Source organism: Dama dama, chromosome 22, assembly GCF_033118175.1.
Source record: "Dama dama isolate Ldn47 chromosome 22, ASM3311817v1, whole genome shotgun sequence".
In the NCBI taxonomy this organism is placed as follows: domain Eukaryota; kingdom Metazoa; phylum Chordata; class Mammalia; order Artiodactyla; family Cervidae; genus Dama; species Dama dama.
In genome coordinates this window covers 34,273,917-34,286,538 of record NC_083702.1, presented here as the reverse complement: position 1 = coordinate 34,286,538, position 12,622 = coordinate 34,273,917, and the positions used below count along the sequence as shown (strand labels likewise).

At 37.8% G+C, this 12,622-nt stretch overlaps 1 protein-coding gene across 1 annotated transcript in view; it reads right to left on the bottom strand.

Annotated features, from left to right (window-relative positions):
• The window catches only part of IRAG2 (inositol 1,4,5-triphosphate receptor associated 2), a 95,821-nt gene that overhangs the window by 62,677 nt on the left and 20,522 nt on the right, over nucleotides 1-12,622 (bottom strand). Inside the window, exons 9-16 of the mRNA XM_061125144.1 lie at nucleotides 11,468-11,545; nucleotides 9,074-9,130; nucleotides 7,585-7,644; nucleotides 7,416-7,480; nucleotides 6,504-6,603; nucleotides 4,227-4,361; nucleotides 2,531-2,632; nucleotides 1,354-1,517 (exon numbers count right to left, since the gene is read on the bottom strand). Coding sequence (XP_060981127.1) covers nucleotides 1,354-1,517; nucleotides 2,531-2,632; nucleotides 4,227-4,361; nucleotides 6,504-6,603; nucleotides 7,416-7,480; nucleotides 7,585-7,644; nucleotides 9,074-9,130; nucleotides 11,468-11,545 — 761 coding nt within the window. The remainder of the gene's footprint in view (nucleotides 1-1,353; nucleotides 1,518-2,530; nucleotides 2,633-4,226; nucleotides 4,362-6,503; nucleotides 6,604-7,415; nucleotides 7,481-7,584; nucleotides 7,645-9,073; nucleotides 9,131-11,467; nucleotides 11,546-12,622) is intronic.

Genomic DNA, 12,622 nt, shown 5'->3' with positions numbered 1-12,622 from the left:
TACAGTCTTCTATTCCCTATGACTTCTTTTATTTGAAATTTCATTGACTAGGGCCCAATGCAAAGCATTGTATACCGAGTTGGAACTTAAAATCCAATGGGATAGGAGTCAACAGATCCAGCAGCAAGTCCTTCCAATAATAGAGCTATTCATTTGCTGCTGTTGTTGTTCAGTCACTCAGTCGTGTCTGACTCTTTGTGACCCCATGGACTGCAACATGCCAGGCTTCCCTGTCCTTCACCATCTCCTGGAGCTTGCTCAAACTCATGTCCATTGAGTCGGTGATGCCATCCAATCATCTTGTCCTCTGTTGTCCCCTTCTACTCCTGCATTCTATCTTTCCCAGCATCAGGGTCTTTTCTAATGGGTCAGCTTTTCACAACAGGTGGCCAAAAGATTGGAGCTTCAGCTTCAGCAACAGTCCTTCCAATGAATATTCAGATTGATTTCCTTTAGGATTGATTGGTTTATTCTCCTTGCAGTCTAAGAGACTCTCAAGAGTCTTCTCCAACACCACAGTTCAAAAGCATCAATTCTTCAGCACTCAGCCTTCTTTATGGTCTAACTCTCACATCTGTACATGACTACTGGAAAAACCATAGCTTTGACTATACGGACCTTTGTTGGCAAAGTAATGTCTCTGCTTTTTAATATGCTCTCTAGGTTTGTCGTAGCTTTTCTTCCAAGGAGCAAGTGTCTTTTAATTTCACGGCTGCAGTCACCATCTGCAGTGATTTCAAGCCCAAGAAAATAAAGTCTGTCACTCCTTCCATTGTTTTCCCATCTACTTGCCATGAAGGAATGAGACCAGATGCCACGACCTTAGTTTTTGGAATGTTGAGTTTTAAGCCAGCTTTTTCACTCTCCTCTTTCACCTTCATCAAGAGGCTCCTTAGTTCCTCCTCACTTTCTACCATAAAGGTGGTGTTGTCTGCATATCTGAGGTTACAGAGCTATCCATATGTTTTCCATTAATAATTCAAATCTTGATCAATTCACTTTATATTCTTTTGCTTCAGTCCTCTATAAAATTATGCAGCTTTTTGGAATGATCTCTAATGCCCCTTCTGGTTAAAAGAATTCTATATTCTGATTCCAAACTCCTTCTCTAGGTGAAATAACTCATTGTTTGGGTTTCCATAGATTTCAAGCTTACTACTTGCAATTTTGAATATATAGGTCAATCTCACACTATTTCACAATTCAGAATTGTCAAACAAAATGGCCCCCCTGAAAAAGTGGCACCTAAAATCAATGTATACAACTTGAGAAAAAGTAAACCGAATGCCATGGCAAATTACAAACATGTTATGTATATAAAGCATGGGTCACTTATACATAAGGGATCATCACCTGGAAAGAAATTCTTTTCTGAAATAAAAATATTCCAGCCTGAATCTCTTCAAAATGTCTATTAATTTGGCAAACCCTTTATCAAGGGATTCTTTATGGTTTCTCAAGTTGTTCAGTGTTAAGATGCAAAGATTTAGCTTCTCCTCCATGATATATCTGAATTCCTATAAGAAGAATCACAAAACAAGTTCCACTGTTCCAATGTTAAATATAAAGAAATAACAGGCAATAGAACATGCTCTGGACATTCCTACACCAGTAGCACTCACTGTTATTGAACTCTAAAATTCTAATTGAATAGATGTCAATTCTCAGTTGCCTAAAGATGGATGATACTGTGGACTGATTATCCCAATTTAACAAGTACATATTGGGTACACACAGTGTGCCTAAAATTGAGCTTTGTTTTCTTTTTCTTAAGGTAAGTGACCATTTCATCAATAATCACCACAGCTTTATAAATAGAATAGAATGGGAATAGGAAATTCAGTAAAATCAGTATTTGTTGATTACCATATTCAAAACCATATTAAAAGGCTTTAAAAAAAGGTAAGTTTTACAAAAGGGCTGATATTAATACCCCAGAGTTTTCAACATTTACTTCTTGCTTTAGCGTAACTTAGGGGGCTGATAGATGTTAGGAAGTAGTCCAGCAGTCAAGAAGTACAGATAACAAGTTATGGATACATTTAAGAGATTTCTTTATATATGCTTCCACTCTAACAAAACTGGGCATAGCTACCTAAAATGTTTCCACTTTCTGATATTCCACTAATTTCTGGTATAATAAAACTGTCAAAGTCTCAAGAATAAGATTCTTTTGCACAATAATCATTCTATCAGAGAGAATTTTGAAAAGTCAAGGAAAAATTCAAGTTTAGACTAGCCAGTTCTCACAAGGATTCAAATAAAATACACTATTAATTTGCATCTTATTTACTCTTTGTCTCTCCAATGCATATTCCATATCCTCACACTCACTCACACTTTTCATATCACACTCTTACTCTCACTCATATACACAACCTCAAGCACATCCCCAGACACAAACTCTACACACATTCTCAGAATGAGAAGGCATAACACTGCAACGAAATGATACTGTGTATAATAAGTGCTACCTGGGTTTAGAAAGTAGAAGATAAACCAGGAAAGTCACAAAATTCAGAACACTTACAGTAAGTTTGTTCTCCCACTGTTCTTTCACAGTAATCTCTGGATTAGTTACCCACTGCAGAAAATGATCAATTAGTGTTTCAACTTCAGAAACATCTTCATGCTGAAAAAGAATTCCATACCTTCAAATAGGAATTCAGTGAAAAGCATATAAAAAGAAGTCATTTAGACAAGGTTTAATATAGGTAATTTAGAAAGCCATCAGAGAGAATTCCTTGTTATCTAATGTCACCCAGTGACTTTCCTTTATTCCAGGATGTTGCCATGAGAAGATGCTAACTCTCTACTCTATGTATGCTGAATATATCAGTTAAAACTATTTTTCAGAACAAAACCGACCCATTTTATTCCCCTCTCAAATAGAAGGAAGCAAGCATTTTCATGGATATTTTTTCATTCATTAAACTAAATATTATCTACTATAGACTAGGCAGTGACAGACTTTATTTTCTTGGGCTCCAAAATCACTACAGACAGTGACTCCAGCCATGAAATCAAAAGACGCTTGCTGCTTGGAAGAAAAGCTATGACAGACCTAGATGGCATATTGAAAAGCAGAGATACCACTTTGCGGACAAAGGTCCATATAGCCAAAGCTACGATTTTTCCAGTAGTCATGTACAGATGTGAGAGTTGGAGCATAAGAAGGCTGAGCACCAAAGAACTGATGTTTTCAAATCATGGTGCTGGAGAAGACTCTTGAGAGTCCCTTGGACTGCAAGGAGATCAAACTAGTAAATCCCAAAGGAAATCAATCCTGAATATTCATTGGAAGGACTGATGCTGAAGTTCCAATACTTTGTCCACCTGCAAAAAGTCAACTCGTTGGAAAAGACTCTGATGCTGGGAAAGATTGAAGGCAGGAGGAGAAGGGAGCAACAGAGGATGAGATCGTTGGATGGCATCACCGACTTAATGGATATGTGTTTGAGCAGGCTCTGGGAAACAGTGAAGGACCGGGAAGCCTGGCATGCCGCAGGCCACGGGTCAGACACGATTTAGTGACTAACCAACATAGACACTGTGAAAGGAACTGGAAATACCAACATGAAAATGCTGTTCTCTGCTTTCTCTGATCATCTAGGATTTTCGGTCAAAAATCAAGATAGAGGCTTTCCTGGTAATCCAGTGCTTAAGAACTTTTCTTCCAATGCAGGTGACATGGGTCCAATCCCTAGTCAAGGAACTAAGATCCCACATGCTACAAGACAACACAGCACATGTACCACAATGCTTGAGCCCTCTTGCCACAACTACATGGCCCACGTGCTCTGGAACCCACATACCACAACTAGACAGAAGCCCGTGTGCCACAACGAACGATCCCACACGCCACAACTAAGACCCAACACCCCAAAATAAATGAAGAAATGTTTTTTAAAAATTAAAATGGAAAAGGAAGTACTAGTCATTAGCTAGAAGGAGTTCAATAGTCTTTAGCCCTCTGATACTAAAGATTAACTTGTAGGGAATATAAGCAATCTATACCTAATGGTCAGCCTGTTAGTCCTGATTGACCCAGAATTAGAAGATGCACATTAGGAAGATCTGGGAAAAATCTTTTCATTTCATAGTAGGATGTATTTTGTTCTCAACACATAGATACGCCTGTGCTCAGCAAACAGGCTGTAGGTCAGTTATCTGTAGATCTTCCTGGCCAGTGAAACAGCATACGATATGCAGATGTTATACAATACCAGATTCTGAAGCGCAGCTGTGAACTCCACTCCGTTTTCTTCAAGTTGTCTCAGTAACAGCGGCATTTCTTCTTCCATTATCAAGTCCAGAGGTGACAAGCGGATTACACTGCACTGCCACTCAGTTTCATTGTTCTGAAACAATTACCAAAATGTCCACAACCCTGTCATCCTAATAAAGAATATCCATTATTTTTATTTTATGAAAGTGATGCCCATGGGTCAATGTAATGATCCCCATCAAGCATTCTAAATTATCTTATGAAATCCTCCTGCATGCATGCCAAGTCACTCAGTCATGTCTGATTCTTTATGGCCCCATGGACCGTAGCCCGCCAGGCTCCTCTGTCCATGGGATTCTCCAGGCAAGAATACTGGAGTGGGTTGCCATGCCCTCCCTCAGGGGATCTTCCTGACCCAGGGATTGAGACCATATCTCTTACATCACCTGCATTGGCAGGTGGGTTCTTTACCAATAGGGCCACCTGGAACTACTCCTATATCCCCCCAAACTGCTCATTTCCTCTCTTGGATGCCTTCAGCTTAACATTTACTTATTCTTAAGGGACACTCACATATCTAATAGATAACATTTACATTTACATGATATAAACTTCTACGGCTCTAATTTTATGAAAAGAAGGAACAGGAAAGAAATTCTCAGAAAAAGAAAACTGTTGGTCAAGGGAGGGTGAACTCAAGAAACCTCTGCAAACAGACTGGTTTCTTTGTCTCTCTTCTACTCATAGAAGATGCTCTCAGAAGATGTCTCACAAAGCAAGCTTCTCATACTTCTCTCAAAGTCTCTGTGTCCTCTCATACTTCATACTTTAGATGTATGACAACAACACATGTAACTTCCTTCTTGCTGTCATTTGGAAAAAAGTGATTGGGCTCTTATTCCAGATTCCAATTAGAAGGCAAAGACCTCCTAATCCATTAGTGGGATAAACTTCAGCACCAGAATGTTGCCCGCTGTTTAACCCCTGTTCAGAATTATAAAACTTTACAGGCTGGCATCTTGGCATCATTACTACCTCAGAGGACAGGGGATAACAACACATCGCTGTGGTAGATTTAGCCACCATGTCATTCAGTCTGGCAGTTTGGCTTGGTTTCAAAAGCACACTAAAAAAAAAATGATGCGTCTTTGCAACAGAATGTCAGGAAAACACAGTCTTCAGCAGAATGTTCAAGACTGCCTGAGAACGCCTTGGGTGAAGCAACATATGTCGCCCTGCATCCTTGGCAGGAGAAATTCAAACGGCACTTGCCCCAAGGACATTCTCTCCTTTCAAGGTCATAGCCCGGCTGTCAACAGGAGGACATTCTGGACAAATCTATCATCTACCCAACATGGGAAGACCATCAAAGTAGCGAAAGAAAGCAATCTGCCAAAAAACATTTCCCAGCATTCCAAGCACATAACTGGAAAGTACAAAGGAACGAAAATATACTAGGGAGTCAGGTTCCAACATTTCATTCACAAGAAGGCGTTTGACTCTTTCCTCCCCTGTTGTAAAGAACTACCAACAGGCTGGAGGTTTTATGGCATTAATTCATTTTGCTATTTTAAAATTAACCCCAAACATATAAAAACGCTAATTTATGTTCAGAGTATAATAATCAGTGTCATTAATTTAAGTCGGTACAATTATATTCTCAAGCAAAGAAATTTCATGTTTCTGCATGAAACAATGTAAATGAAACAACTAAATTTTTGGTAGATACATTTACTTTGGGACTTGAAGAAATACTAAAAATAGTTCATGATCTCTACCACAATCTTTCAGACCCCAGGCTGGGGATCACTGCAGGTAGTCCTGAAAAATATCAAGATACAGAAAGATTTCTTGAGAAGTCCCTGGCAGTCCAGGGAGAGCATAGGATCCCACGCTTTCACTGCCAAGGACTTGGGTTCGAACACTGCTTGAGGAACTAAGATCACACATGCCATGTGGCCAAATATGTGTGTGTGTGTGTGTGTGCTGTGTGTGTGTGTGTATACACATATATAAAGATTTTTAAAGTCCAGATTCACTGAACACACATTTCCACACCCCATGCTGGAGTCGCACTATAGTTTTCAGCCATAACTTGAAAAAGATTCATTCTTCCATGCTAAGAAACTTTAGACTTAGGTTCCACAAACTATCAGTGGATTCCCTCAAAATGTCATGGGTGATCTTCAGCAAGATACAGACCTTTACTTAATAGCAAGCTATTGCACATGTTGATTATTTTTGTAAAGGCTTCCATTTGGTGATAATTACCTACCTCTGCAGACTGAGCAAGAATGAGTTCACAGTGTAGAGATTTTACTTCTTCAGAGTCAAAACTCTTATGCTTTCCACCGACATTTAACTGCATTCTGTTTCTTAAAAAAAAAAAAAAGCAACAATAGTCTGGTCCGGTTAGGTATGCCTTATGTTTTAAGTCACAAGAATAAGATTTATTTATCACCAAACAGTAAGCACTTATGCGCGCTGTATAAGGACTGTATAAGGTACTTAAAACTACAGAGAGGAACAGAGGTAGTCTTTGCCCTCCAGGCACTGCACACACTAGTGATTCTAGGCAGTTGCAAACAGGTAAGCCATACTTTCTTTTTAAGAATTGGAGCTAATAGTTGAATTTTTAAAATTTCCACTAAAAATCTAGATGTCTTGCTTTTCTTTGAAAAATCAGAATATGTGGTCACACTGGGTCCATATATTCTTGATATAACAACTATCTGGAGCTAAGCAGAGTAACACCCCATCTTTACCTGGATAATGTACTTTCCTCATTTTCACCCCCCCAAATATAAGTATGTGCACTTACTGCACTGACTTTACTCATTTTGCTGCTTATGGGTTTCTGGACTAGCATGTTATATAAAATCAGAGACAAATGGTAACATAAGGTTATCAGGTGTCAGGAAAGAGGTAAAAACAACATGCCATGCATGCACGCAGAAAGATTACTTAATCTCAAGGCATGAGAAAAGTAAGGGTGATTGAGTGAGGGAGGTTGATGGAAAACTTGTGAAGGAATTTGTACTCTTAGGAGAGAAGCTGAGAAAACATCACAAAGTTACAGAAGGAAAGAACATGGCATGTTCAAAGAACTGCACACAGCTCAGTAGGTGAATAATGTAGAGCGGGGGACACATGACAGAGAGTTGGTGAGAGGTTACTTTCTACTTACATCATGAATTCCTGTTGTACGTGCTGTAACTCTTGAGCCAGCTTGTTTTTCTCCCCTCGTAAGTTCTGGAATTACATACAACATTAGGCTGCCCATGTTACTCTACTGGGACATTTACATTTCCGTTTAAAATCCCCACCTTGAAAGTTGTGAGATTATTATGGTATACCTCAATAATGCTTCCATATTCTATGATCGTTGATTTAAGCTCTTCTATACTTACATCCTTCTGAAAAGTAGGAGAGAGAATTAATAGCAAATAAATGTATGAGTTTACCATATCATATTTACTAGACTAGCAATCTGAGTCAAAGAAGAATTATAAGTGCCTAATGATGTGATGAGACCTTCTACAAATCTCATGATTTGAAAATTCAGCTAGTCTGGGTTTGCGATTAAAACTACAGAAAAACATAAGGGGCAGCAAGGCATCTATATCTGACTGGTGTTATTATGTTCTGTCTCTGCCTGGTCCAGTGAAATCACACCCTGAAAGGCAAATTTTAAATCCAAGTCAAAATTTTATTACTATGGCCTATTTAAGGGGAAAAAAAGGCAGTTTTTACCTGCAAAATGACTAATAAATTATGAAAGCATCCAATTGTACACAGTTCAAACCATATCTTTTAAAAATCATAGTTTTGTACTCCAAGACCAGAGGGTACAGTAAGTGTCTGACCTGTAGCAGTGTCCCATGAATGGCATGGTGCCTGGGGCATGGGAAGTATCTTACGAGTGTGGGGAGGGAGTGCAGAGTGGTGGAAGGACTAAAGTTACGGAGGAAGTGAGCAGTCATCGCTACTACAATGTCACTACATGGGGAGAGAGAACGCCCATGAGGAGGAGACACAGCCGGTACCACAGTCAGTATTCTGGTCAATGTCCACAAGCTGTGAAGGATGCCTTTGAAATGTCATAAACCGCAGGGAAAGGAAGTGAAATACTGCTCCTCCTTCCCTTTCCTGTCTTTGAATGTGGAAGCTTATTAACTTAGGCTGTGTCCTTTCTGTGTCTCTTAAAGCCACCAAACCAGCATCCCTGTAGCCAGGAAAGTTTGTTACCAATAGGCTATGATCATGAGAGACAAATATAAATAGGGTAATATTTATCTATCAAATTAATCAGTCAAACTAGGTAGAATATAACTCGAGATATATTGTTCTTCCCTGAAATGAATGACTGTACATTCATTAAAGTTGTTATGAATTAAAACTTCATCATCACAGGGAGTTTCCAGTTGGTCTAATGGTTAAGACTCCATGCTTCCACTGCAGGGGCATGGGTTCAATCCCTGGTCAAGGAATCAAGATACTGAGTGCCCCGAGGTGTGGCCAAAAATTAAAAAACAAAAGACAAACAAGACAAAACACTGCATCACCACTATCTAGCCAGTGACTGGCAAATTGGCATACTAATATTGTTGAATAAAGGAATGGCTATCACCACAATTTACAGAGGATATGTTAAAATATCCCAAGTGGAAAAGTCAACATTCTTCACTCAGAAGAACAATTTTTATTCTTACAAATAAAGAAATGCCTTGTGACAGAATATTAGAATCAGATACTTTAACAGGGGTGGAGTTATGCAAATGTCATTGCCTTTCTCTATTACTTGGAGGGAGTCTCCAGGATTCCATGGGCAGAGACAGTACCAACCTTCTGTAAACTTGCATCTATATTAAGCAAAGTGTTTTCATACATGTGTAACTGCATCTGAAAAGAAACACATTTAGGGAAGGCCACTGGGATATTGCTTTGGTAAAGGACAATGCCACAAAATCATGGCACAATCAGGAGACATGTTTCTGAAGCACTTTTTATATGCATGCATTTTTCACTTTATAAAGAGCCTTTCCAATAGCCTCACAACAACCCTCAAAGCCAAGGTCATTGCCCTCTCTCTACCAGGAAGGAAATCAAAGCTCAGCACTATCCAGAGACTTGCCCGGTCACACCTAGTAAGTGACAGAACAGAGTCTAGAATCTGAGTCTCCAACCCCAGCCAAGGGCTCTCCCACTGTTTCACACTTCACATAATAAAAGGACATAGAGTGTGTTCATTTTTTGGTGAAAATAAAAATGTAGGTAGGACATGAACACAGACTCCATATGGGCATGTGAAAGACTCTTCCTCTTTTAAAAAGCAGTTTAAAATGTTCAAGCTTTCTTTTAGCAAAGTGAATATTAAGGATATTATCAGTTTATTCAAACCAAAAGCAAGCTTGTTGGCATAGACTTCTTAGTAGGATATAATTGAGAAAAATGTATATTGTTTGAATGGAAAACTTGGAAAAATAATAGCATAGTCAGAAGTAGAATTGTCATCATAATCATACATGTTTGATATTCCTTTATAGTTCTCAAGGTATTTTCACATAGTCCTTTCATTTGAGTTTCCAACCAGCTTGTGGAATGTTATATATTAAATGTACCCATTTAATAGATGGAAAAACTGAGATTTAAAGAAGTTAACTAATTGCTTGGGGTTAAAAGCTTTTACCCTGGAGAAGAAAATGGCAACCCACTTCAGTATTCTTGCCTGGAGAATCCCCATGGACAGAGGAGCCTGGCAGGCTACAGCCCATGGGGTCACAAGAGTTGGACAAGAGTTAGTGACTAAACCACTACTGCCATAAATTTTTTAAGTCGAGATGACAGGATTTGAATCCACATCTTCTCTGGCTCTTTCCACTAGTTTATGGCAGTTATATTTTCCAAAATAGTCATTCCCAGAATAAAATCAATGTTTAATGTCTACATTGTAATGGCTATAATATATATATATGTACACACATGGAATCGGGTGTCTGCTAAGAAAAGTGAGAATTCCACATATAGATATGAATTTTAAGTACATCATTTCAAACATATACTAAAGCAAAAAATACTGTTCAAATAAACCACCAGAGATAACAAAAAGCATGACACAAATTCCTGACTTTAGTAATAGTTACCTTCTGTTTCCTGATAATAAAGAATGGCAGATATAATAAAAAGATACTTTTATCAATATAGATTAAAAAATCATTTTTGTAAGATATAATTTCTTAATTCAATAGAGTTGAATTAAAAAATCAAGATGGACTTTTTCCCCCATCTTTCACTTTTTGCATTAAGAAGGTACAATAACTGAACTTTTCCCTGATGAATTTGAAAAATTAGATACTATTAAATTAGAAATTGTCACTATAATAAAAAATATAAATGATAGCAAATGGTGGCAAGGATGTGGAGTAATTTGAACCCTTATACATAGCTAATGGAAATGTAAAATGGTATAGCTACTTTGGAAAAAAATCTGGCAGTTCCTCAAAAGGTTAAACATAGTTATCATATGATGCAGTAATTCGACTCTTAGATACATACTCAAGAGAAATTAAAACTTACATCCACACAAAAATTTATACATGAATATTCATAGCACCATTACTCATTATAGTAAAAAAAAAAAAGTAGGAACAGCTTAAATGTCCAGCAATTGATGAATGAACAAAATGTGCTATATTCCTATAATGGACTATTATTCAGCAATACAAGGAAATGAAGTAATGATATATGCTATGACATGAATGAACTCTCAAAACACTAGTCTCAGTGAAGAAAGCCAGTCACAAAGGACAATATAATGTATATGACTCCATTTATATGAAATGTCCAGAATAGCTAAATCTATGGAGATAGAAAGCTGATTAGTGTTTGTCTAGTGTTGGGGAAGAATGGAAAATGACCACTGAAGGGATTTCTTTTTGGATGATAAAAGTATTTTAAAATTGATTTTGGTGATGGTTGCACAACTCTGAATATATTTAATACTAAAAACCACTGACCTGTATACTCTGAATGAATTTAATGGCATATGTGTTATGTATCAGTAAAGCTGCTACATTAAAAAAGCAGAAACTGCCTTTTATATAACTCAGACATCTAGAGGAGTAAAAATTTCAAAATTTATAATGAAAGGTCATTGTGTCAATGAGTCACAAACACCTTCATAAAGTAATATTAATTTGATGCAAGAAAATATTTTACCAGTATTTGAGAAGTGCTTACTTGGTGCTCTTTCTCAGTCTTAGACAAGTCCTCAATCTTCTCTTCCAATTTATATATATCCATAATGTTCTTAGCATTCTAATGTAAAATAAGATAGTATTCTTAGATTTAGACCCAAAAAAAATGTAAAAGGACATCACAAAGTCTTTTTTAGAAAGTGATATTTTCATCATTGACATCGTAATCCATTTTAAACTAAGTGACAGAACTTTAGACTTTGTCCAAAAATAACACAATCTTTTTAATGTGATCATCCATGAATATTCTCAGTAATCCCTTCTTATTTTCCATTCCACGTGGGCCACTCACTCCCTAGACATACCTTCAGACTTGTCATTACAGCAACTGGGACCCTTCTGTTACCTTAATTGCAAAAGCATCTCCCTCTTCAACCATTACTTCTTGTCTTTCCAGATTACTTCTTTGTGCATCAACAAACCTTCAGACCCCACTGGAGCCTGCAATCCAATGATCCCACCCACTACTTTCTCATTACCCTCCCACCTTCCCGTGAACTCAGTCCCCTCTTGATAGCTTAAATTCGTCCATGGTCAATCATTACAATCTCTTACTTCTAACATCCCTTCAATTCTCTTGGCTCTCCCCTATTTCTTAGTATTTTCTTAATTTCAGATTGCCATCCACTCCACGCCAGCACGTTTTCCAGTAACGATTGTTAAAGAGAAATACAAATAAACCAATAGGTCACACATTAAATTTGTAGGCTTTAATCTCAAGGTTTTCTGGTGATTATATCATACCTATTCAAAAGGCTATTTGCCTAAAGCAAGGATTTGCAAACTATACCAACTGCCCTTCTCCATTCTCAGAGACCAACTCTGACTACTTGGTTTTATAAATAAAGCTTTATTAAGACACAACTGAGCCCATTGTTTTCAGATCGTCCTTAGCGGCCTTCACCTTGCAATAGCAGAAGTTAGTGGTTGTGACAAAGTCCTTCTAGCCAGGCAAGTTTAAAAATATTTACTATCATGTCCTTTACAAAAAGTTTGCTAACTCCTGGGCTATTTCATTCTTTCTCTCTCCTTGAACTTCCAATACCTCCTCCAACATCCTCACTCTCAGCCAATGACTTTGCTCTGTATTTCCCTGAGACATTAGAAACTATTCAGTTCAGTTCAGTCACTCAGTCAC